Genomic DNA, 27,087 nt, shown 5'->3' with positions numbered 1-27,087 from the left:
GCTCTTTGCACTTGTTCCATCTGAATTCCAAAGCCATTATACCACTTTTGAAGAAACTTTCCTCCAGGCCTTCAAAATAGGTGTCCACTTCTGCTTGGACCTCGTCGTTGGTAAAAAATTTCTTACCGCCCATGTGTTTTTTTAAATTTGGAAATAGATGGAAGTCCGATGGTGCCAAATCAGGCGAATAGGGCGGGTGGGGCAATAATTCAAACCCACAGTTGTGAATTTCTACTATCGATTTTATTGACGTGTGCACACGTGCATTGTCCTGGTGAAAGAGAACTTTTTTTGTCAACAATCCAGGTCTTTTTACTTTCAGATCTTCTCGTAATCGGCGTAAAAGGTCGCAATAGTAGTCAGAGTTTATAGTGGTACCTTTCTGGAGATAGTCAACCATTATTACTCCCTTTGCGTCCCAGAAGACTGATGCCATGACTTTATTCGCCGACAAAATGGCCTTTGCCTTTTTGGGTGGCGAAGATCCAGCACGAACCCACTGCTTTGATTGCTGTTTAGTCTCGGGCGTGTAGTGATGGACCCATGTCTCATCCATAGTAACATATCTGTCCAAAAAGTCTTGAGGGTCAGCTTCGAACAAGTCGAGACAGTCGCGTGAAATTGTTACACGAGTGATTTTTTGTTCCACTGAAAGGAGCTTCGGAACCCATCTCGCCGACACCTTTGAAAAACCTAATTCGTTGACTATAATGTTTTGGGTTCTTTCATAGGAGATGCCTACGATGTCAGCTATTTCCCTTACTTTTAATCGTCGGTCTTGCATTATCATCTCGCATATAATTGCCACATTATGTGGATTGGTCGCAGTGGTTGGTCTCCCGGGGCGAGGGTCATCTGCGATATTGACTCGTCCCCGCTTGAATTCAGCTGCCCACTTTTTTACTGTCGTATATGATGGACAGGATTGCCCCAATGTACACTGCATATCTTCAAAAATTTGTTTTGGAGTCAATCCTTTTTTATGAAGATATTTAATTACAGCACGTTGCTCCAAATTGTCCATTATGAAAAATCTGTTGACTCTTATTTTTAAATCAGACGTATAATTTATTTTTACAATGTCTTACAATTGAAATTTCGCGGGATGACAACTGAATAATGACAGTTCACAATGGCGGCAGAAAAAAATTAAAAAGTTTTTTTTTTAATGGTCAGGCCGCGAACTTTTCAACCAGCCCTCGTATATATATATATATATGTATAATTATATTATTTTATTAATTTATTTTTTATTATTTATTTACTTTTCGTCGGGTACGTTTACGTTTCGTTTGCTGGGACATCAGTCAGCTGCGAACCCGACCAGTGAAACCTGTGTTGAAACGCCGATAAATCAAGGTAATTGAATAAAATTCGCGTTAGACCCGTCTATAAATGTGAGTTAATATACCTCTGCATATAATATTTCGATTGCACTCGGGAAGTTTCATGTATTGAGATTTTCCCAATTAAAAGCAATCGAAATATAATAAATGCAAGTTGAGTAACTAACATATCTAAAATTATTTTTTTAATACAGTTGCTCAAAAAGTGCTACTTTACGTAGCTGTTTAGCGTGCGGAAAGTTGGTTATCTCGAACTAGTGCTTTTTACTTTTCCAATTTTTTTAAATTTATACTTGTTCCAATTCACGACTACTTATTGATGAGTGTTAATATTAGTTTCCTTTAAACGTCGTAATCAGCATAAAAACCTACCGTTAATTTAAGAATACGAAAAATATTACATATTTCATATTTAATTACTTACCTCTTCATCATTATAACACGTTTATTTTTTTAAATTCAATATTGAAAATTCCGTTCTTAATAAGTTGACTGAATGGAACGGAATAGCTGCCAAACGCCCATAGATATAATATACTTAAAGACGACGTCTAACCGAGCTGTCACTGTTACCACTTTTGTTTAGTGTACGATTAACAATGTTTTTCTTATTTTTTCGCAACTGTATTAAAAAACGTCGTTCGATACACGTGCGGAAATGTCATTCTTCACTCGTCCCGAGTCTTGCCACTCGCCTGCGGCTCGTGGCAAGATATCTCGGTACTCGTGAAGTAATGACATACCTTCCGCACTAGCATCGAAATGTACTATTAAGATACATATGGTCCTATTTTTCCGCACTAGTGCGTAAAATAGCACTTTTCGTGCGATGTCAAAAGTTTAAAGGGCCATATGTACTGTAAAAAGTTGTACGATACACGTGCGAATAGGTAATTCGCAACTCGTGTCAATTTAAAACACTCCCTTCGGTCGTGTTCTAATTTATCGCCACTCGTTTCGAATTTCCTCTTTTTCGCACTTGTATCGTAAATAACTATTAGCTTTTGAGTTCGCTTTGAAACTGCAGTTCGCGTTTTTAATTATTTTTTTTCACAATGGCCTCCCCTCTCCCTTTCAAATCCTCCCTGCGCTGAGCAAGATCCCGCCAATCCCACTGAAACGCATCCAAGTCGTCCCGCAATCTCTTTCTTGGTGACCCTTCATCCCAGAGTGATAAATAAACTGAGTAAATTACTTACGGTCTCAAAAACCTTTTCCGCCGGTCCCTGCATGTTGGTCTTAGGCGTCAGACCTTCAAACTTCATCTCCAGCTTCCTCAATCTCGCTTTAGTCTCGCGGGCGACGCACCGCTCCGTTTCCGCCTCCTCCTTTCGCTTGAGCACCTCGGAGCGGAGCAGTGCGCACTGGAACAGAAATGTTTATACGAGCGCTGTGGTCATAAATATGTGAACAGTTTGACATGTTTACAGAGCGATTTTAGTTGTCAAACGAAAAAGTCGGGTAGCAAAACATCCGTAAATGTAGAAAAAATATATGTCATAAAGACAATTATATTCCCGTACCAGGATTCGAACCCGTGACCTCCTGCTTCATAGGCAGGGTCACTACCGACTTATAGGATAGGCTAGGAGGCTGTTAAAATATTTTTCACATCACCTATTCGAAAAAAGTTTTTTCTTCCCCGCTAGGAGGGATCAAAGTTGTACTTTTCTATTCTAGGACACGATTTTTTTCTTTTTTGCATACTTACTTTTTTTTGGTCAAATAATACATAGCTTGGAACATAATAATTACCTCATAGTTGATGTGAAAAGCAGTATGTGTCACGCGGTATCTAAATTATTTCGCCTTGGGCGTTAACATTTGAATCCCTCATTACACTCAGGATTCTACTTTAGAATCCATCGCTTTATCAGGATTCAATGTACGCCCTTGACGGCAATATACTTATCATTTACTTTATTAAGGTTCCGTACCCAAAGGGTAAAACGGGACCCCTACTACTAGGACTCCGCTATCCGTCCGTCTGTCACCAGGCTGTATCTCACGAACCGTGATAGCTAGACAGTTGAAATTTTCACAGATGACGTATTTCTGTTGCCGCTATAACAACAAATACTATAAAGTACGGAACCCTCGGTGGGCGAGTTCGACTCGCACTTGCCCGGTTTTTTATAGTTAAATAATGTCGTGTAACGGTAAACCTCTGCTATGTAGCTCTTGCATTCATCTTCAGACTTTTGAAGCTTCTCTTTCAGTTGGATAACTTCTTTTTCTGCTGGTGTCTGCACAAAAAAAAATAGTTATTTACGATACAAGTGCGAAAAAGAGGAAATTCGAAACGAGTGGCGATAAATTAAAACACGACCGAAGGGAGTGTTTTAAATCGACACGAGTTGCGAATTACCTATTCGCACGTGTATCGTACAACGTTTTACAGTACATTATGGCCCTTTAAACTTTTGACATCGCACGAAAAGTGCTATTTTACGCACTAGTGCGGGAAAATAGGACCATATGTACTGTAAACATATTTACCGGTAGTGACTAGACTAATGGGCCAAATTAATTTGATTATTTCGAAGAATTATCAACCTTTTGGACGGCAATGACCGATATATGCGCACCGTAGGTTCAACGCCAAAGACCGAATAATCGGTCACAGACCACAGAGCAACATAGACCTACGTGTATATGCATGAAGTTCAATTTCAGTTTTGACACTTCGGTGACGTGGCGTCAGCGTGACAGCTTTTGTGTTTGACACTGCGTCGAAAAGGTTAATACCCAGCAAGATGGAAACCGTTTTAATATCTTATCTTAGGGTCAAAAACAAGACAACGAAAACAATTTTGTCCCAATAACACTACTGTAGTTACCAGAGTCCATAGACTACGGTGACTGCTTACCACCAGGCAGGCCGTATGCTTGTTTGCCACCGATGTGGTATAAAAAAGTGCCAATTTGATTAACTCTTATTTTGATACAATGTTCAAAATGGCTGGCATCCTCTTCCTCTCATCTCTCATCCTCTCAATTCTAATCCGCGCGGGTTCGTACCTGGTGCAAAGGTTGTCCATCGCCATTCAACGCGGTAACGTGGCTAGTGTGATGGGTACCTTTGCGCCGGGGACAACTCGGGGGGGACTGTTTGACTAGACTTAAGCTAATAGTCTTAAGTTTTTGTTTTATTATATTGTTGTACTGACGTTTATTGAATAAAAGACTTGTTTTGTTTCTGGGATTCTAATTTTGGGGGACAGAATAGATGCAGTGAATACATAATTTTATTGTTCCCATCGTATTTTCTCGGATACGTTCGTATTTGTCATGCTACTCCAGTCAACCTCAGTACTTTTAGTACCGAGTAGTAAAATATCAGACCACGTTCGTAGGTTTCCGTGAAAATACGAAGGAAATTATAATTATGCACCACATCCGTATGAATATATTAAAAACTAGTGTCTACGCCAATTCTTGGGATTAGTTGTCGAGCGGACCCCAGGCTCCCATGAGCCGTGGCAAAATGCCGTGACATAGCGAAGAAGAGATCCGTATGAATATATTAAATTTAATGGCTCCTCTACACGATGGGCCAGCGCCGGCCACTCCAAGAGACGCAGCTATGCGGTAGAATGAGATAGCAATATCACTTGCTCCCTCTAACGCATAAATGCGTCCCTTGAAGTGGCCGGCGCTGGCCCATCGTGTAGGAGCCATAATGAATGAGGGCTCACCAGCGCTGCATTTGGGTTACAGGGTGCGGGACACGGGGGGCATTTGTGACACTGTGAAGAATTCAATAATATTAAAATATATACTTTCTCCTTATATATAAAACTTAGCAGAATTGTTAAATTTTGTCCCTTTCTAACAACCACAACTGTCCAAATGACGGATAGGGACATACGATTACCAGGGGCAAATAAAATTAAAAAACATGATATCTGCGGTCCCGAGCAAGCACATCCATCTCGCTTACGCTCAGTGGGAGCGAGAGAAGAACACGAATCTTTTGGGCCTTAACGTGGTAAGCATATACATTGTTATTATGCGCCTATCTTGTTTCTTATGGCTCCTCTTCACGTTGGGCCAACGCCAACGCCAACGAGGGACGCATTTATGCGTTAGAGGGAGCAAGTGATTTTGCTATCTCATTCTACCGCATGGCTGCGTCCCTCGTTGGCGTTGGTCCAACGTGAAGAGGAGCCTTTAGGGTAATGAGAAATAGGGCCGGATTATTCCGGCCGACTCAGATTTCCATGTTAAAAAAAAAATTTCAAGCGTGTACCTACTAAATACTAAACACTTACATCGCGTTGCGTTGGTGGCATCGGTGGCATACCCGCCTGCACACAAAAAGTAGTGTTATACATTATAAGTACAGTTTTTTTTTTATTTAGCCTATAAGGCCCACTTGCACCATTCCACTAACCCGGGGTATTAACCTAGTGTCAAATTGTATGGCTAACCATGGCAACTCCTGGTTTAACCGGTTGACCCCGGGTTAGTGGAATGGTGCAAGTGGGCCTTAGTGAGTCCTACTGCTAGGCAAAGGCCTCTCCTCTTTCCCGCGACTTGTATTTGTCTAATGACTCCTTTTCACGATGGGCCAGCGCCGGCCACTCCAAGGGACGCATTTATTATAGGAGCAAGTGATATTGCTATCTCATTCTACCGCATGGCTGCGTCCCTTGTACTGGCCGGCGCTGGCCCATCGTGTAGAGGAGCCATAATACACACTCCCGCCATTCCACACAGAATGTATCGAGGTCGTCCCGCCATCTCCGTCTGGGTCTTCCTCTACCCCGAGATCCATCCTGTATGGGACCCAGGCCGTGGCTACTTTGGCCCATGTTCAGCAAGCCTATTATGGATCGCTTTATCCACATTTATCCACGTGATAAAACAACTGTCACGTTTTAACTCTGCGGGATAGAAAGAGACGGACACCGTTTTATCACGCTGTCACTAAGATAAATACGACCATCATATCCGTACTGGGCGCATTTGTAGTACATGATTATTTTCCATTGTTCATCTATTTCTGTCAGTCTCGGTACAAAAAGTACTGGTATCGTCTTGGGTCGTCCCATTCGTTATTCGTCAAGTTCTTAAATTAGTTATATTCTGCTTTCGTCACTCATTCTACATTGAAAGCCACCGACGATTGTGACGAATATAGAATGGGTGACGAAAGCAGAATAGGACTAATTTAAGAATTCGAAAAACGAATGGGACGACCCAAGACGGATAACTTGTGGACGATGGCACTCGCCTGCGGCTCATAGCATATGTTGGTCCCGCCGCCGCTCGGACAAGGCGGGCCGTGGCAGGGGCCGTCAGCGTGCGTGGTGGTCGCCATCTCTTGTACCACTCGCACTTGCTCCTCTAACTCGGTCAGCTGTTTCACCTGTTGAAAAAAAGAGTTCTGCATAGTATGTTTTACACAATTAACGACTTTTTAAATAATAAAGGCTTTTTGTAATTACTATTACATATACTAGGTATATAAAATGAAATTGTTTACTTGAAATCAATTGTCAATTAGTTTTAGTAATAATTTATTATGCTTAGCCAAATGTAATTATGTTATTATACCTATACTTATTATGTTGTCTATTGACATTAAATATTGTTTTTAGTAACAAATATTGTATTGTACACCATTAGGCACTGGTCCCACCGCGAGCTAGTAAGCAATGAGCTATCGGCTATAAACACGAACAAAAGATAAGCACTCCCGTGTAAATAAAAGAGACACGGCGATATTTATAGTTACTCGCCCAGCGGTGAGCTATATCTTTTGTCCGTGTTTATAGCCGATAGCTCATAGCTTACTAGCTCGCGGTGGGACCAGTGCCTTAAGATGGTAGGCTATGGTCTTAGTACGTATGAAATGTAACACCTTTTATGTATATCTATATAGTCACAATAAATATATTATGATTATGATTATGATTCTACAAGCTCGCTCACAACGCCTAAAAGAAAGAGAGTGTTTTAACGGAGGAGAATCGATGATGTTATTAACCTTCTGGACGCCAATGACCGATATATCCACACCGCAGGTCCAACGCCAAAGACGGATTAATCGGTCACAGACCACAGAGCAACATGGACCTACAAGTACGTGCCAGGGCTCCGAACCGGTATTGAAATACCTGTATATCGTTCCAAAACCGTTATATTATTTCGTTCATCAAAAAACCGGTTAATTGATGGAACGCGATATAACAAATAACGTTCTCTCTCCTAACCGGTAAGAAGAGGGAATGGAACTTTATGGTTCGCAGGGAACAATATAATACCGGTTACTCTTGGCTTTCGGAGACTCTCGGTTAAATCCGTTGTCATACGTGAAAGAGATAGCAATGCTTATTCATTCTATCTCGCTTCGATATTTTCAATTTAACCGGTTAATTTCGTTCCTCAAGAACGAAATGAGTTCAAAAACTAAAACCCGACTACTGCAAATCGCGCTCTAAAAAGTATGAAACAAGATAGAATTCTTATCTAAAATTATCAAGCAGGAAATATTATAAATGTTACCATTTTTTTTATATAAAAATACAACGTAATATAATTTACTGATTTTTTTATATATTTACAGAAATTCAGAGGATCGCCGTGGTCGTATGCCACGATTATAAACTTAAAAGTAATGTGGCATACGACCACGGCTATCCTCTGAATCTCTGTAAATATATAAAAAAATCAGTAAATTATATTACGTTGTAATTTATATAAAAAAAATGGTAACATTTATAATATTTCCTGCTTGATAATTTTAGATAAGAATTCTATCTTGTTTCATACTTTTTAGAGCGCGATTTGCAGTAGTCGGGTTTTAGTTTTTGAACTTATTTTTTATTTAATTAATTTTGGGGTCATGATTTCGTTACTAACTTTTTGAAGTCACTTTATATTACTTTTGCGAGGGCGTCCTCAGTACAGAAATGCACGCAGAGCGCGCCGCCTATATCGGGCTACGCCCGACTCCTTTAGTGCCTATGAGGGCGCCGATGGCGGCCGTCTTTGGAACGCGTACGTCGGGCTACGCCCGATTCATTTAATATGAGGGCGCCGAAGGCGCCCGGCTTTGGAACGCGTACGTCGGGTTACGCTCGACACTTTTAGTATGAGGGCGCCGAAGGCGCCCGTCTTTGGAATGCGTGCGTCGGGCTACGCCCGACTCTTTTAGTATGAGGGCGCCGAAGGCGCCCGGCTTTTGAACGCGTATGTCGGGCTACGCCCGACTCTTTTAGTATGAGGGCGCCGAAGGCGCCCGGCTTTGGAACGCGTACGTCGGGCTACGCCCGTCACTTTTAGTATGAGGGCGCCTTCGGCGCCCGACTTTGCAACGCGTACGTCGGGCTCCGCCCGACTCTTTTAGTATGAGGGCGCCGAAGGCGCCCGGATTTGGAACGCGTATGTCGGGCTACGCCCGAAACTTTAAGTATGTGGGCGCCGAAGGCGCCCGGCTTTGGAACGCGTATGTCGGGCTACGCCCGACCCTTTTAGTATGTGGGCGCCGAAGGCGCCCGGCTTTGGAACGCGTACGTCGGGCTCCGCCCGACTCTTTTAGTATGAGGGCGCCGAAGGCGCCCGGCTTTGGAACGCTCGCCCGACTCTTTTAGTAAGGGGGCGCCGAAGGTGCTCGGCTTTGCAACGCGTACGTCGGGCTCCGCCCGACACATTTAGTATGAGGGCGCCGAAGGCGCCCGGCTTTGGAACGCGTACGTCGGGCTCCGCCCGACACATTTAGTATGAGGGTGCCGAAGGCGCCCGGCTTTGGAACGCGTACGTCGGGCTACGCCCGACACTTTTAGTATGAGGGCGCCGAAGGCGCCCGGCTTTGGAACGCGTACGTCGGGCTACGCCTGACACTTTTAGTATAAGGGCGCCGAAGGCGCCCGGCTTTGGAACGCGTATGTCGGGCTACGCCCGACTCTTTTATTATGAGGGCGCCGAAGGCGCCCGGCTTTGGAACGCGTATGTCGGGCTACGCCCGACTCTTTTAGTATGTGGGCGCCGAAGGCGCCCGGCATTGGAACGCGTACGTATCTTGTAAAAAAATTGATTGTTTCATACATTTTGGCTGATCGTACTTCTATACCTATTCACGGTATAAAATGTTGCAGGACATTAAAAAAAACACCATGTATAGCGGCCAAATTTATTTTGCAAAAACCTTCTTGTACCGCCGTAGTCGCGTAACACACGGATAGAATCCAGAGCGCTTGTAGATTCATAGTTCGAATCACCTAACCGAAAATTTTAATGTTTTATCTGGCGCATGCAAGCAAAGCCAGGTGCAAACGCTAACAATATTTATATATTTGAAATGTGCTAATTGAGCTCTTTCCAATGATGTATAACACATCATCATTACTTAATTTTAGTTTTTTGGTTCGTGACTTTATGACCTCTAGAGGGCGCAGTGTTAATTTTTTTGTGACGCCATATAGCCTATAACCAGCGGACGATTAAGACGATTCGAATGACACATCGTTTATTAAATTATAATAAGTACTTTAGAAGTTATGAGGGAACAGATGAACATACATACATACATACATACATACATACATACCCACATACATACCGGTCAAAATCATAACCCTCCTTTTGCGTTGCCGTAGTCGGGTAATGAGAACGTATATGGCATAAACCGTTATCTCAAAAGAACAGTTCTTTAACCGGTAACCACAAACGGAAACGAAATCCTTTTCTTTCCCGGGCGAATGAACGAAACCGGTTTGACTAATGAGAACGGTTTCCGAGCCCTGAAATAAGGTCCCTTTTCACAGATAACATCACAAATAGTGTTGGTAATAAGAACCGTTGGGGCGACACTCCTCCTTTCGGTCATTCTCGGCTCCGTTCGGCTCAGTATTGCTCCGAGCAATTATTATAGGGTTGGCATAACTTGACGTCCCTTTGCGTGTCCGGCCACGCATAAGATAATGGTATGATAATAAGATAATAACCCTAAATAGCCGAAAGGGATAGTGCGATACATTAGAAAAAGACAGCATGGATCGTCCCTGAATCGCTGTCAAACTTCGGTTTTGTAGCAAGTGTCCTTTCTGTACGGTACTACTATTAGACTCTTACCTCGTGCCGCCCAATGTACATTAGGATGTATGCTTAATTTCGATGGAAATGTCAACCTTAATTGAAAACAAAGTAGGTAGCGTTTAATTTGTTTCTAACAAATGAAAAGCAACCTAATTGAAAATACAATAAACCTAACCTAACCTAACCTTCTTGGCTATAATTTTGTATGGTGGGCGACTCGAGGTTATTCTGTGGTTATACTAACCAGTTCGATGTAATTCTCCGCCGGTTCGCCGCTCGCTGTGTTGTCCTTAACTTCCCGTTCCGGTTCTTCTAGTCGCTACAACAAATATGTATCAAGGTCAGACTCAAAACTATGTTCACGTCTTTCCTGTAGACATACCCAAATGTTGGGCTATGAAGGTTAATTTTCTTATTTGACGACCGGTCTGGCCTAGTGGGTAGTGACCCTGCCTATGAAGCCGATCGATGGGCCCGGGTTCGAATCCTGGTAAGGGCATTTATTGGTATTATGATACAGATATTTGTTCCTGAGTCATGGTTGCTTTCTATGTATTTAAGTATTTTTATATTAGGTATATATATCGTTGTCTGAGTACCCACAACACAAGCCTTCTTGAGCTTACCGTGGGGCTTAGTCAATTTGTGTAAAAATGTCCTATAATATTTATTTTTTTATTTATTATTTATAGGCTTCTCTACATGATGGGCCAACGCCGGCCACTCCAAGGAACGCATTTATGCGTTAGAGGGAGCAAGTGATATTGCTATCTCATTCTACCGCATGGCTGCGTCCCTTGGAGTGGCCGGCCTTGGCCCATCGTGTCGAGGAGCCATAACCCTTATCCACATGAAAAGGTATTCCTGTTATTAGGATAAGTATGATAAAATCATTGCCTACATGCCCACGAGCTGTTGACTATTGCCCACAGGAGAGAAAACTTGTGTGTTCATTGAAACTGTATAAAGTTTTCCCTCCTGTGGTCCGCCTTTAGAAGTAGGTACCTATAACTTAATAGGGTGTAGTCGCGGACGGTCTAGAACGCAAAATGACTAGTGTAATATTTTGCCTACCTATGTAGCTTTTAGTCTACATCGCGAACGGACCAGAACGCAAAATGACCACCTTTTTATATCACACAGGTAGGTTAGGTTAGGATCGTTAGTTATCATCAAATGGCCAAAGGCCAAACCGCACAGAATAGGAGCCCCGCGGCAGCGGGGCTCCGTCGACATCGCTAACGTAAGCATAAAACGACGGGAAATGATGTAGGCATTTTGCGTTCTGGACCGTTCGCGATGTAGACTGAGAGCGATATAGGCAAAATGTTACACTAGTCATTTTGCGTTCTAAACCGTCCGCGAATAACCCCTTAATAGGTATGTAGGTCAACAATAATTCTGGGTTATAACCGCGAAAATCGAAGTTCGCAAATTGCGGGGGGATTTTTCTCCGTCACTCTAATTACGCCTTCGTTGGAGTAAAAGAGAAAGATCCCCGCAATTTGCGAATTTCGGCTTTCGCGGTAGCCACTCTGTTACCTGAGGTATCTCAGAATTGGATTGAGCATTTACTGCAGCCTGGAATGGAAAATTTACAAATTCTCAATGTTCAGATAGGTAGCATTTGACTACAAAAAAAAAACAAGAAACACGTTGAATAATTTTACGGTTTAGACTCACTTGTTTTTAGTCACTCACTTGTTGTTGTGCGACGAGGCGAGGCGCACTAGCCGCAGTACGCGATACTCGGCCGTCGTGAACGCTGCTCGCACTGTTAGTGCTTGAAAAAGGAGACCTAGGGGCTGTCCATAAATTACGTCATCGATTTTTGACCCCCCCCCCCCCCCTATAATCATCCAAAAACCATGCTTCAAATGACCCCATTTCCTCCTACTTCATGCTACCGTCATCCGATGTCCAGCCCCTCCCCCCCTAATTTGAAATGACGTAATTTAGGAATAGCCCCCTAGGCTCTCCGAAACATGTCGCGCGAGTGACTAAAAACAAGTGAGTCTAAACCGTAAATTATTCAATGTTGGTATGTCTCAATGTTAGTTTAAATTCAAGAAACACGTTATAAGCCAAACTCTTATTATATGAGTTTATACGTTATAACAAAAATAAATTCTGTTCACCTATAGGCAAGGCTCGGAATCGGTTTTTTCTTCATACGAAAAATACCGGTATTTTTACGTTCTTTTTCGTTTTTTGGTTTATTATTTCATTTTTGATGGGCCAATCTAATAATACATGATTCAGTCCTACAGATACAGCATAAAATATATAAAAATATTGGGCTATTTTAGGATTAAAAAAAAACCGGTTCCGAGCCCTACCTATTAGGTAAACATAATTCATTTTAGTATAAGGCGACTAGTTATTGAAGTCTGGCCAGCTACTGAAACCTTATACTAAAATGAATTCTGTTTATAGGTGAATAGAATTCATTTTTAGTTTAGGGCGGCCATGCAGTTACTGGCCAATTATTACCCTACTAGGCCTACTATCAATTCTACTTCATCAACAGTTCCTCTTTACCTAATGCTTCTTTCCGAGATCAAATATACGAAAAATTGTTTTTTTTTTAGTGATTTTACTAAGTATTTTTATTTTTACTTCCTGCAGTATTTGAAGAGTTTCCTTAACTTCTCCAGGATCTCATTAAAATCCTGAGATTTGGAACCAACTGTGAAGTATTTTCAAAATGAGTCCATCGCCGCCTTCGACAAATCTTTGAGAATCCCCTTGAAATATTGACGTTTAAAAATATACCTGCACCGAGCATTGCTTCTGAATAAATAAATAGACTAGGTATATATTATGGTCTTAAAAAATCATAAGTACCTACCTAAAAAAGTCGCATAATTTTTTTAAAGTAAGTATTAATAAGACCAGAGTCGAGCTATTCTTGTAATAAAATTATGAGAATAAGCCGTAGGAATATTTTTTCTAAATAATGCATAAGTCCTGAATAGTTTTCTAAGTCCAAAAAGTTCCCTGAAAGCCCTTACCTGCAACCTAGCGTTGTCCCTGGTCAACAATTTCAGTTCCGCCTGCAGCCGTGCCGCCTGCGCGCGCGCCGTCTCCAACCTCTGTTCTTTCACCATCAGCTCCTTATATAGAATGTACCTAAAACACTCATGTTACTCTGAGTACTTACGTATGCCTGATGTCAGCTGTGTTACCCTTAAGATTCTGAATAACCGTTGTTAAATCGAAATGTTTTTATTAACTGCTTGAATTTTTGTGTCCTTTCATGCCTTTAGGCATCCTTTAGGTCTGTTGAAAATTATGTTAACTTCCTTCCTTTCATGCCTTTAGGTCTGTTGAAAATTATGTTAACTTCCTTCCTTTCATGCCTTTAGGTCGGTTGAAAATTATGTTAACTTCCTTCGAAAGCTTGTTAGATTTTGCTGCTTATATCCTTTTACGGTTTTCCGGGTTTTAGTTATTTTTTTCTACATTTATAGATAATTTGTGTTAGCTACTAGGATTTACCATTATCCATAATTTTGTAGTTTTTCTGTTTATAATTGTTTAATCTTGCATAATAAACAAGTCATGGACGTCATTTAGACAGTTGAGGTTTTCAGTGTGGCTATGGGGTGACGTTGACAGTAGTAAATAAGGTTTATTGTGTGTCGTGAATAATATAAAAAAGGTTAGATATCAATATTCACATTTCACCTACAAAATAACCCTAGTCAGAGCGTAAAAACTCTGCAGCGATTATGATAGCCCACGCAGTGCAAGTTTCATTTTAAACGTCAAACTTCTATGAAATTATGACGTATAAGTACATAACACTTACACTGCGTGGGCTATCAAATCGGCAGACTTTGTTTCGTGCGACTATAACGGGTTTGAAGTGATGTTCACCAAACTAGCAATATCTGGGAGACCGAGCTTTGTTTAACTAAAAATTATTACAAAAACTCAAAAATGTGCATTTTCTCTAGAGATAAGATCTAGCTAGATCGATTTTCCGCCCCCTAAAACCGCCATATATCAAAAGTCACCGAAAACGTTAGAACCGTTTCCGAGATGCCCGATATGTATATAAATAAACATGAATTCCTCGTTTAAAGGACTCTTCTTCCTAGCGTTATCCCGGCATTTTGCCATGGCTCATGGGAGCCTGGGGTCCGCTTGACAACTAATCCCATGATTTGACGTAGGCACTAGTTTTTACGAAAGCGACTGCCATCTGACCTTCCAACCCAGAGGGGAAACTAGGTCTTATTAGGATTAGTCCGGTTTCCTCACGATGTTTTCCTTCACCGAAAAGCGACTGGTAAATATCAAATGATATTTCGTACATAAGTTCCGAAAAACTCATTGGTACGAGCCGGGGTTTGAAAATTGAACCCGCGACCTCCGGATTGAAAGTCGCACGCTCTTACCGCTAGGCCACCAGCGCTTCTATTATTGCTCGTTCTATTCTATTTAATTGCTCGTTTAAAGGTATAAGATCAAATCATAAACCCACAATGAATTGTATCATGGGGGTTATTTAATTCAATATTTAGGATTTGGTATAAGTTTTAAAGTATAATTTTAATAATGCTCAAGGAGTTCAGCAAACGCCTAGGTGACCCTCGCGCGGGCAGCTTTCTCGCGCAAAGATTGGCCATAGCAAATCCAGCGCGGGAACGCTGCCTGCGTGTTGGGCACCTTACCAAGGGCGCAAAATTTTGATAGGTATTTTTAATTTTTTAGCTTTAGTTTTTAGTTGTAATTAATGTTAGTTTTGTATTCATTTTATAACACTTATTTTACAATTAATGAGTTTTCTCAAAAAATAATAATAATAAAATAATGTATAGGCCACGGAATAATACTATCTACTATGTGATACTTATAGGTAGGCGAAGCTGTGGGCGGTTGGTGTAGGGTACTTTAGAGTTTTTTTTATTTATTTCATACTTATTAATAGCACCAGCTATTAGTAATATTAGGGTTCCATACGGTTGATAGGTTTTGCCAACCCATAAGTAATTTCAATGAATATTAACAGGGTTTGGTCTGGATCAAACATTACGAGACCCCAGTGTCATGACATGATTATAACTACAGATGTAGTACTCAAATGTTTTCCATCGTATTTCCTCGGAAACGGTCGTAACTATTTGTCAAGCTGCTTCAGTCAACCTCAGTACTTTTTGTACCGAGACTGTTTTAATTAGCAAGATTTGTTTCTTATGCTTCCGTGAAAATACGATGGAAAATAATTATGCACTACATCTGTATTGCTTCTACTGACCTTTTGACGTCAAGGTCTGCATTGTCAGCAGCCAATCTCTCCTGCATATCCAGACTCTCACTGAGGCGGCGCGAGAGCTCCAGCTCCTGTGTATAATAATGTAAGATCCATTGACATAGATATCTAGGGACTGAGGGCCTACCGCGAACCACGTTCGACGTTTTGCCTCTCTGTCGCACTTGTAAATTCGTACGTACGAGTAAGTGTGACAGGTAGACAACACGTCGGCCGTGGTTCGCGGTAGGCCCTCTGGCTTTACGGGCAATAATAATGAGGCATGACAGAGCCCAGTACAGCGGTGTGACACCGCTACAACGCAATTGGTTGATGAGTTCGCATCACGCGCGCGATTGGTTGACGAGTTCGCATTACCCGCGCTATTGGTCGCAACTACGAGTAGTTGCGTTAGAATGCACGATTGGCTGGAATTCGTGAGAAATACCGCTGAACTAGTACCATTTTTAGTGCCCCATTAGCCCGTCCTCAGATATTATACGTCAATGGTAAGATCAATCAAGCTCTTCCGCCTCTTCTAACTCTTGCTTTCTAAAACTTATACACAATTACACAGCATACTCCACATATTGTAGGTAGATAGAAAAGAAGGAGAGAAGCTATTTCTTTCTGTGTCTGAGTGAAGTATAGAGATGCGCAAAACGCTTCACTGACAATGAGTTGAAAAGATTGATTCACATCTTTCGCTCGCGGCCAAGATGGCAAATCACGCGATACAATCCCGCTATGTTTTCCCGACACCCTCCGAATTCTTCCGAACCGCTCCCAAACCTATTCCCATCGTCTCATTCGCTCGTCACGCTCGGCCGGCTCATTCGAATCATGAGCGGGAAAGATCGAACAAGGAACACTGAGCGACTGAGTTACTGAGCGAGTTAAATCATCGCGTGAGTTAAAGAGTGAGTTCAATCAAAAGATATAGTTCATTTAAATCACTCACTCATGAACGACACATGTCCAGTGAAGTACTACGTTCACAAATGCGAGAGTTCTTGGCCTATGACAGTGTTCTCAATTCTCAATTCACAAGTGTATAGGCCCGTCTTCGTCACATTGACCTTATAGTGGATTTTCCGAAGTTTATTTTTTTTGAGCGTTGGCGTCTAGTCAGCGCTATGGAAAATGTCGCTGCGCAGTTGCGTCAACGTTGCGTCGACCAGCAGCCATGGAGACTAAACGCCAACGCTAGTGCGGGGGGTCTCTAAAAGGTTCTTGGGCTGTATAAACTATAAAAGGAACATACAGACTTGCTCCTCAAAGAGCCGGGGCCGTAAGATGCCGGACGCTGCATCGCTGAGGCCAGCAGAGAGCTTGGAGGGACCATACGCAGCTCGTGGACTAACGGCGGTTCTGCAGACACATGTTTTTGTATCATTACTATTATCAAATAGGCAAAACAAATATTATTACATCTTATGTAGGACTTCTTTACGCAATAGGGTAATTATTTTGACAATTTTTTTATGAATTTTGTTTTGAAGATCAAATGTCTATATAGGATCCATTGTCTTTAGGCAATACAAAAGTCACAAATGATGGTCAAATGGTCAGATGGGCAATACATCGCGACGTCACAATATTTTTTTAAATAAAATGTAAGTAATCGAATGGTACCATTATTTTTTACCTATTAGGACGTTGAAAAAAAAAATGTTTTAAACTTTGAGGTCTTGTATTATTTTATTATTCCCCTACTATAAAATTGAAGTTTCCAATTTATTGTGATAAATTGCTCATTTTCTATCCATTGAACTAGATTTATTTATACAATTAAACGTGTGTCTGTCGGTGGCCGATCGTAAAATCAGGCAGATCATAATCTTCCTGTGTAATGTTTTGACAATAGTCACATTAAATCAATATATAGGCAGGATAGGTTCGTGAGGTTGCTTCAGATGCCCGAAGGGCAAACTGCCCAGAAATAGGAGCCCCTCGTAGCGGGGCTCCGTCGACGAGTCAAAGATTTTCATGTTGCACGATATGCCTAGGAATTTCACGATATGCCTGATCTTACGATCGGCCGCCGACATGTTTACAACCCTATTAGGTCTCCTTAGATACATGATCAGGGCTGCTTCTTCTTGATCAGGAGAGTTTAGTGATCCAGTTTGGCTTTTTTATGAAGCCTTTGTCGTCATGCTAGTTGATGCTAGTGTTGAGACTAGGGTTAAGTCGCCTCAACCACAGTCGTCTTCTCAAGTCATCATTTCTTTAGTCAAATACCTAATACTTTTGGTAAATCCATGTACTATCTCGCTCCGCGATTGTTGCGCCATTTACGGTCCTAGCTATAAATTGGTTGTTAAATACATACGCTATAGAATTTCAAATTTAGCAGAAACTCTAAATCGCATAATAATCCCGTGTAGAGCATGTACAGTATACAAAAGAAGAGCCAAATTAATATTACCTATTTAATCTAATGGTCTTTCTAACCATATTCTTCACTAAAAACGCGACTATTTTGAAAGGTACATCCATAGAAATTTTGAATATAGCTTTTTTGTAACGGAGTATAGGTATAATATAAGTTTGCAAAGTCACATAGGTACCATAAGCATCTCCTGGTTGATAGCCTTCCGGGCAATGCCGGCGTCCATCAGGATCTGGACGATTAGGACTTCTAGACACTCGATCAGGGCTCCTAGACAGTTCATTGCTATTCTGAAGCTCAGCGGCCCTTCTTTGAAGTCTTTCGGCTTCGCGCAAGAGTTGTGTGGCCCGCGCTGTCGCTGCACGTACTTCTTCGGCGCCCCAAGTGCCTGATATAGCTTTCTGTGGAAGTACAGTCTGTGTCTGACCATCGGGCTTTAAATCCAGGGCTTGATTTTACTCGCTAAACTGAGCTACTTTTACTATGGGATCAACCCTAAAATCGGGGAAAAATGTTTGGCTTTTGCATAGAAAACGTCGACATCTGATCAGCCAAAATGTATGAGACGGTGAAATTTTTTTTCGGGTTTTCGGGGTTGGTGCCATAATAAAAGTAGCTCAGTTTAGCGAATAGAATCGAGCTCTGGATTTAAAGCCCCATGGTCGGACACACCCTGTATATAAATGGCAAGAAAATTTCAGTTTTTATTTCACTACTCTAAATACAAAATGATGTAGTGCAGAATTATTTTCCATCGTATTTCACGGAAACGTACGAACGTGTCTCGCTATTTCAATCTCGGTACGGTACACCTTTTTGGTACAGAATCCTAAAAAGTACTGAGGTTGACTGAAGTAGCATGACAAATACGAACGTTTCCGAGAAAATACGATGGAAAACAATTATGCACCACATAATATCTGTAGGTCCACATTGATTTAAGTCGTATGCATCAATAAAACTTAGAAGTTGTTCTGAAAATAACAGTATTACACAGTATAAGAATATTTCGACTGATAACTCTGCGATAAACAGACCAACCGTCAGGTTGCTCTGACAAGATTAGAGCAGTTCTTGTTGCCACTAAAAGTGGTAATTTTATATTGTCCTAAGAAGGACAGCTAGACAGTAGCTGGCTGATGCCTGCAGCATCCAATTGTAAATGATAACAGTCCTATTGCTCAGCTGACAATAGAAGATGGAAACTAGAGATGCAACGGATAGTTGTTTGGCCGGATACCGGATACCGGATATCCGGCCAGATCATCGGTCGAATATCCGGTATCCGGCCGCCGAATATTCGGCCAGCGGAACTATACCTACATTTCGGTTTTTCAGGTGCGCATTCTACAGGTTTGACCTGTTTCCTAGTGAACGTTCTCGCGGACACATTTCAAGGTTCGAAAAGAGTGCGCGTGCAAGTCAGTGGAATGATTAAATTGTTTTAAAATAATAAACAAGTATGATTATGACTGTGTCAGTTTCTTAAATCCAATTTGTTAACTCCGAAATCATCAAACAATGTTACTATCCGGTATCCGGCCGGATAGTAAACCACTATCTGGTATCCGGCCGGATAGTAAAATAATGGCCGGATAGTCCGGATACCGGATAGTAACCGGATATCTGGTGCATCTCTAATGGAAACCTGGTGTAGATCTGCAAGATGGTTCTTCACATCCCTGAGCGCGCGTGTGCCGCGTCGCATCTCCGTGCGCCAAGCTGCATTCGGCTCAGCGTCGCCAGAAGATTCTAGAAAACGCAATCGAAATGATAAAAAATCATCATCATCGGAACGGACGTCGGAATTTAACCAAGGTAAATAATATCGCGGTTGACACGTTTGTGTAATTAAATATGTACACAAAACGCGAGAGTTTAAAGTGTTATACACCGTGTTTTTATTGAATTCCGTTAACTTAGGGGTATGATTAAGAACGTTTAAGAGAACTAAATGGCATAGTTAATTTAAAAAAAAAATATTTTCTTTTGCTTTTTTTAAAACAAAAAAATAATTTTAAAAAGTAATTAAATGTAGCATATAGCGTTGTTGTAACACGGGCATTACATTTAACTCAACGTAACAATTGAAATCTGTGACATATCAATGTCATTTCGAACATCGATCGACCGAGATTGTACTTAAGTTTAGTAGCAAATGTATGAACTCATTCTAAACACTAATCAATATGTAAACCGGCCCTAAGGCAAGTGTACACGCTTGTAGAGGCCTTATAGGAAAAAAATAAATTATTTATTATCTCCGAAATGGAGTTAATTAGAATATCGGTGTCGAAGAAAGTTACTTGATTTAAGCTCAGGAATGCACCCTTGAAATTAACGGAAAACAAAAAAAAACACGGTGTATATATATGTGTCATCATCTCCTAGCCATCTTTTTGGCCACAACGACTGCTTTCTACCGCTGAGAGCGTCGCTGGTGCGCTCTCATGGCTCCTCTACACGATGGGCCAACGCCGGCCACTCCAAGGGACGCAGCCATGTGGTAGAATGAGATAGCAATATTACTTGCTCCCTCTAAAGCATAAATGCGTCCCTTGGATTTGCCTGCGTTGGCCCATCGTGTAGAGGAGCCATCAGATGACTGACGTAGCATAGGGAGTTGATGTGCATCTGTAAAAATTGTATACTACTCTCTTCTATTCTCAATTCTATAATCTTTCACTTCTATACTATCTCTTTCTCTCTCCTTTCTTTCTTGGCAGCGCCGCGGCACTGACCCCACTCACACCCTAAACTGTAACTGGCCCCAGGTGGTGGACAGTAAAACATCATATCAAAAAAAAAATCTGTAATCTCCAGGTGCTCTACAACAGCTTACATCGAGTCTTGATGATTTATGTCAAAGATTTGGCCTAAAAATAAATGTCAAAAAGACTGAAGTTGTGGCAATTGAAAAAACCGGGCAAGTGCGAGTCGGACTCGCGCACGAAGGGTTCCGTACCATAAAGCAAAAAAAAAAAATGCTAAAAGAAAACGGTCACCCATCCAAGTACTGACTTTGGTCAAAAATCACGTTTGCTGTATGGGAGCCCCACTAAAATCTTTATTTTATTCTGTTTTTAGTATTTGTTGTTATAGCGGCAACATAAATACATCATCTGTGAAAATTTCAACTGTCTAGCTATCACGGTTCGTGAGATACAGCCTGGTGACAGACGGACGGACGGACGGACGGACGGACGGACGGACGGACAGCGAAGTCTTAGTAATAGGGTCCCGTTTTACTCTTTGGGTACGGAACCCTAAAAAACATAATAAAATACTAACAAACAATGTTGTCAATTCACAGAATCCCAAAATAAAACTAGTTTAAATCTCTTAACTTATTTCAACCTCACAGAGCTCACTAGACGAGTGATGGGCATCTTGCTTAATATTGCATGCAATTTTTTTACTGGAGATACTCACGTGGAGATTGGTTCTGGAACAAGAAAATATTGCGTTACTTTTATAAAATAATTTAAACCAATAAAATATTAACTCCGACTTCTATCGGCTGGGGCAAGAGTTTACATCCAAGATTTGAGACTCTCTTGTAGAAGAAAGGTATTTTAATAAACGTATCTCTTGAATTTAGAAACGGCGAAGTAGGTAATCATTAACAATATGCGATGCCTCTTAGATAATTCCGGTACTATCCAAAGTATCCAAGGCCGCGTCACTTATGTAGGGTGCACTGGTAGTCTGTTCGAGATCCTGAAAACCTTGAAAAATAAAGATACTACTCCTAAAAATACGTGTGATACCTCATTAGGTTCTTCATGATGTCTAGAAAAATGTATTCGAAGCGTGTATTAGCACACAAAAAATATCAAAAGTTATAAACAAAAAAGGAAGGAAAAAGTAGTTATTTTTTATTTCCCCAATATCTCAAAAAGTATTAATATTTAAGAAACCAAAATTAATATTATAAAAGAGGAGGATATTTCCAATCAAACATTCCATACTTGCAGAACTGTATCTCCATTATTTAAACTCTTTATTCAACGCTGAACACAGCCCTCCGCGCCTCGTTTTCAAGAAACGCGCGCGGCGTGAAAAATCGATTACGTAACATTAAATATAATTTTAAAGGTATTAAATATTAATTGATTTTTTTTTAAATTTGGTGTATTTCAAACATGTCAACACATGTAATACTAAACTTGTAGAAATTTATTAAGTAATTAAGTTATTTTTTCAACAATTTAGGCAATTGTTAATTAGCAAAATTTTCTCAAACTTCCTTCTTTATTGAAAACGACAAAAAAATTATAAATACCTTTTTTTTTCGGAGTGGGAATGCATTTACGCACGGTGTGTGAGACTCGCCGCTCCGTGTCCCTCTCTTGGCGAGAGGGGGGGAGAATTTGGCCCTACCCACTAAACCCACTCCAGCGTTTCACCCTCTTTGCCGTTCGTGAGGGCGCACAGGGATCGTAATGTCATTCCACCACGGCGCCCTCCGGCAGCCCCGGCTTATCGCCAGGGCACCCTCACACTACAGGGGGGGATCAGAAACGCCTGATCCCTACCCCTACGACGTGTGTGGGGCCGTGCTATGCGGGTTCGGTACCCGCTGGCCGCACTAGGGCTCGAGGCGAGCGTATGCTCTTCGCCTTCGACCCTGCCGCCTGCGTCGGAGAGGAAGCGCGTCAGATAAAAAAACCTCTAAAACTTTTATGAGTCTGTCCGTCTGTCATGCCTGGCTTTTATTTTGAAATAGACCAAAATGTATGAATCAAACCTTATATCCTTTACGAGGTCGTTGCTCGCCGCCATCCTTGGCACCCTTCGTTGCTCCTGCGCGCTTCACAGTCACACTCGATGGCCGAGCCTGTAACACAATGGGGTTGGCAACTGTCAATGGTTTGCATAGATGGCGCCATCATAGCTTGCCCCTTTTTCTATGAGATTTGGCTTAAAGAGCTTGCATCCAGGGTATTAAAAAAACAAAAAATTGACACAATTCTAGGGATTGACAGGGCAAGCTATGATGGCGCCATCTGCTAAAAACTTCCACCGGCCAACCCCGTTGATATGAAACCTTCGAGCAACACCGGGTAGGGAGTTGGCATTTGCACTATTTCCCCTAAAGGCCCCTAGCTGTATACAATGGGCCACTGCCGGCCACTCCAAGGGACGCAGCCATGCGTTAGAATGAGATAGCAATGTCCACTTGCTCCCTCTAACGCATAAATATAATATATACATATATTGCCTCATCATGTCCCTAATTACGTGGAATTACCCTAAAGTGAACCTTACAGCAACGAGATAAAGTATACCCTTGATCAGCTAGGTACGTTGCAGCCAGTACCAGGCGTGGTTCACTCCGCGATTTCGTCGCTTTGCTAAAAGTACATCCGTTCCACAGCAATTTTGGTGGCTAGCCATCAGCCGCGCGTGGCGCTGTCGCCACCTAGCGGCCATATCTGTCCTGATCGTAACAGACGCGGTTTGTTAGAGAGTGAGTTTTCTGTACCTGGTACTATTACTCTGTGCCAGTACTTACTAGTTTAGTCTCCGAGGCAGTACGGTCAGTTACTGGAACGCGGGGAGAAGGAACGGCGGGGTCGCTGGCTGTGGCACACACTTTCTGTAAACGGCTCTTTCATTATGATGCATTCTTATCTTAGCTCAGAATATGGTTCATCATCATCATCATAATTTAGGAGTATGGCTCTTGTCGGTGGAGTATGCGCCAGTTTCCGCGGTTATGGTTATGGTTTATGATTAGCCAGAATATGGTTAGACTATGGCAATAAAATCCCAAATTGGGTGCATCTTTTTAGAGTTTCGTAGTCACAGAAACCCTTTTATAGTTTCGCCATGTCTGTCTGTCTGTCTGAGGCTTTGCTGCGTGATCGTTAGTGCTATATAGATAGCTGGAATTTGGAAGGATGGATACACAAATCATGCATTGCGACCGATCGGTAAAAATGGTAAAAAAGTTAAAAAAATTGTTAAGAGAAAAAGTGCGTGTCAAGGTAATTTTGAACACCTCACCCGCTTAGCAACTTCTGCTGCTGACTGTACCTAGCTGGAGAACATTATGGAAATGGTTTATACCTACATGTACTGTTACTCACACGGAACAAAATCATCTTTAGATAGTCACAAAAGTATAATGAAGATGATTTGACGCTGATAGTACTTACTTACCTTCATTCCTGTAAATCTTGTAAGAATGCAAAGAAATTGCAAAATTGCGTAATATCAAATACTAAAATGTCAACTGACAAGAGACCTGTCAATAATATAATTTAAACATTTGAGGTTTTACTTATTTAAATTTTGTAGGTTTATTTTACAAGTAGGTTTAATTTGACGTCATCACTCCACCGCCGCGTCTGTCTGTATGTTAAAATAAATAAATAAATAAATAAAATTTTTATTCAGAAAACATAGTTATACATTTAACATTAGGTTAATAATATCTTATCAAGTAAGGCTTTTTAATGACTTCTACCTGAACTAGGAAAATCCTGTATCTCAGGTTGAAAAAATAAAACTACTTAAATAAATAATAACTAACATAATGGCAAACTTATGAGTTAAATTTGTGTTCATTTAGGTAGGTATCAGTTTGATATGTTTACATTCTAGAAATATGGCTAAATAATGATTATGTGCTTACTATAAAAACAAACCATACCTATAATTCTAAAATTAATTACATGGCAATAATGAGTAATGACTAATCTAGGTTTGTGGCGTATGTTACATATATTACAGTTTAAGACTTAAATACGTGATTTATGCTAATAACAAAATAAAGCAACTTAGCAAAAACATGATTTCCGCTTAGTGCATCAGTAAACGAGAAGGAACTTAATAATTATTTACTTATTTAGGGTTCGTTAGTAATTTTTCTGTGTCGTCATACGATTTACTTTCCAAGGCTTTTTGTACAACCTTCTTACATTCACCCAAACTTAAGTGGTAAATACAGCAATCTGCGTTTAGTTTATTGTATAGTCGTGGAGCTAGATACATAAAGAAGTTATTTGAAAACGCATGTTTTGTGTCAGTCAATTGGCTACAAACTAGATCCTTTCGCCTCTTGTTAGTAATTTGCATGCTGTAAGGAAGTACTTTGTGCTGTTTTAAGACTGTGTTTAATATGAACAATTGTCTAACAGTTAAGACTTTACAGGATTTATATAATAGGTCAGTCGGGTATTGATAGGGTCGAAAGAAAGAGACCTTTAAAATAGCTCGTTGAGCTCTTTCAGCCATTAACAGGTGTGTTTTGGCTGCTCCTCCCCATGACGTAATGCAGTATGTTATTAATGACTGGCATAGAGCATAATAGATTTGGGTAATTAACTTTAGGTCTGCAATGGTACGAAGTCTTTTGAAAACAAATATCAGTTTACGAATTTTACCACTCAACGCTTCAATATGCGGTCTAAAAGATAGAGTGTCATTAACAATTATGCCTAGATACTTTACCTTACTGGCGGGTGAAATATTAGGGCAGCTACAGTTATTCTCTGTTGAAAGGATATTCACCAAAAAATATTTTGTTAAGGTTTTGTGTAACCCGTGTGCAGCTGGGGCGGGTAGCTAGTGTAACATAGACGTCATCATAGTGGTTATCACGGAAGAAAGAATGAGCGCGCCGCGCTCTTTCTCTTTGGCGTCATATTTGCGCAGTGCGCTACAAACCCTTATTTTGTAAAAAATATTTTTTAACGCCCTCTTTTGCGATAAAGGTGTACTAGAATGTGAATTAGGGTGGTTTGTCCGTATACCCTTTGAGCCAGCTAGTGCTGCAATGTGTGAGCGATAGATGGCACTCGCTTTACGATTCTTGGATTCGGTAAAGAGTACAGTCAGCAGTATTATCAAAGGTGAAATGTTCATATTTATAAATACTTTCTTTAAATACTTTGTTGCAGTACTTTTTTATTAGTTTTTGTTTTACACGCTTTTACTATAGGCATCACCTTACTTGCTTTAGCCTCTTTAATTTAGCATTACTGCCAAGTGGAGTAGATTGGGACAGACGAATAACTTTAATAGAATTTTTTTGACTCTGAACTAAATTATCTACTTAGTTAAAAAAATACCCAAAATTTGGTTTAAATCCTAATTCTAAAATTGTTAATTGTAGTACACTGCTGTCAGACCCGTTCATATACTTAACTGAGGAATGTTTCCTTTGTCTAATGTTACCCCTCCTGTCCTCAGTTACCCCACTATACGGTATTTGTAAAGTGTCAAATTTAATTTAAGCCCGACGATCCGCCGAGAACGATTCTGAGTAGGTAAAAGCAAAAAAAGTGAGTGTTGGGGATACGGTTTTTTGTAAATAGGTACCTATTGAAATCTGAAACATTATTGTTTGGCGTTAAGGTGACAGTCCATTTCCAACGACAGCTACATTACTGTTCATTTTACTATGGAAGTTGACAATGACAGCGACGCGTTCAGTACCGGTAGTCCAGCTGCGGTTAGAAATGTTATGTTACCATTAAAAGGGTAGAAGAAATAGAAAACGAAACAACACTTAGTTTTGGTTCTATTTATTTCTATTGATTTGGTGATGGAGGCAGATATATTTCGCTAATACATAAACTTATATTAATACATAAGTAATAATTATAAACAGGTAAGAAATAGACAGAGGCCAAGTTATGTCTGCAAAGATTTTGATAGCATACGCAATGGGAGTGTTTTTTTTTAAGTACCTACGTCACAATTTCATAGAAGTTTGCAAGTAACATTTGCACTGCGTATGCTATCAAAATCGTTGCAGACTTATCTTAGTCTAACTCTATACTGGATTTGCCACTGCAAATCACTATTATCCAGATAAAAAAACATAAAAAATTTGTAGCATTGAAAATATTGACGTAATTCGAGAAAAAGTAAATTGCTGGCTCACAATAAACAACGAATTATTACCGAATTTTTAAATAATATAGGTACAATTTTATGTTTTTCATGAGTATTATTGTACAGTCGCCATCATATATATCGGAGCGGCCAAGGTGCTCACAAATATCTGAGTACCACACAATACAGGT

At 40.7% G+C, this 27,087-nt stretch overlaps 1 protein-coding gene across 1 annotated transcript in view; it reads right to left on the bottom strand.

Annotated features, from left to right (window-relative positions):
• Positions 1 to 24,290, bottom strand: part of LOC134679273 (protein lava lamp-like) — a 39,549-nt gene extending 15,259 nt beyond the window's left edge. Inside the window, exons 1-16 of the mRNA XM_063538167.1 lie at positions 24,215 to 24,290; positions 23,565 to 23,648; positions 22,797 to 22,886; positions 21,479 to 21,491; positions 19,695 to 19,798; positions 18,225 to 18,447; positions 16,916 to 17,022; positions 15,658 to 15,743; positions 13,406 to 13,523; positions 11,934 to 11,972; positions 10,636 to 10,710; positions 6,586 to 6,720; positions 5,621 to 5,656; positions 5,045 to 5,095; positions 3,512 to 3,592; positions 2,546 to 2,710 (exon numbers count right to left, since the gene is read on the bottom strand). Coding sequence (XP_063394237.1) covers positions 2,546 to 2,710; positions 3,512 to 3,592; positions 5,045 to 5,095; positions 5,621 to 5,656; positions 6,586 to 6,720; positions 10,636 to 10,710; positions 11,934 to 11,972; positions 13,406 to 13,523; positions 15,658 to 15,743; positions 16,916 to 17,022; positions 18,225 to 18,447; positions 19,695 to 19,798; positions 21,479 to 21,491; positions 22,797 to 22,886; positions 23,565 to 23,648; positions 24,215 to 24,220 — 1,413 coding nt within the window. The 5' untranslated portion in view covers positions 24,221 to 24,290. The remainder of the gene's footprint in view (positions 1 to 2,545; positions 2,711 to 3,511; positions 3,593 to 5,044; positions 5,096 to 5,620; positions 5,657 to 6,585; positions 6,721 to 10,635; positions 10,711 to 11,933; positions 11,973 to 13,405; positions 13,524 to 15,657; positions 15,744 to 16,915; positions 17,023 to 18,224; positions 18,448 to 19,694; positions 19,799 to 21,478; positions 21,492 to 22,796; positions 22,887 to 23,564; positions 23,649 to 24,214) is intronic.
• Between the last annotated feature and the right edge of the window lie 2,797 nt (positions 24,291 to 27,087).

Source organism: Cydia fagiglandana, chromosome Z, assembly GCF_963556715.1.
Source record: "Cydia fagiglandana chromosome Z, ilCydFagi1.1, whole genome shotgun sequence".
NCBI lineage: Eukaryota > Metazoa > Arthropoda > Insecta > Lepidoptera > Tortricidae > Cydia > Cydia fagiglandana.
Note: the sequence above shows the minus strand (reverse complement) of the source record. Positions and strands in the feature narration are given on the sequence as shown.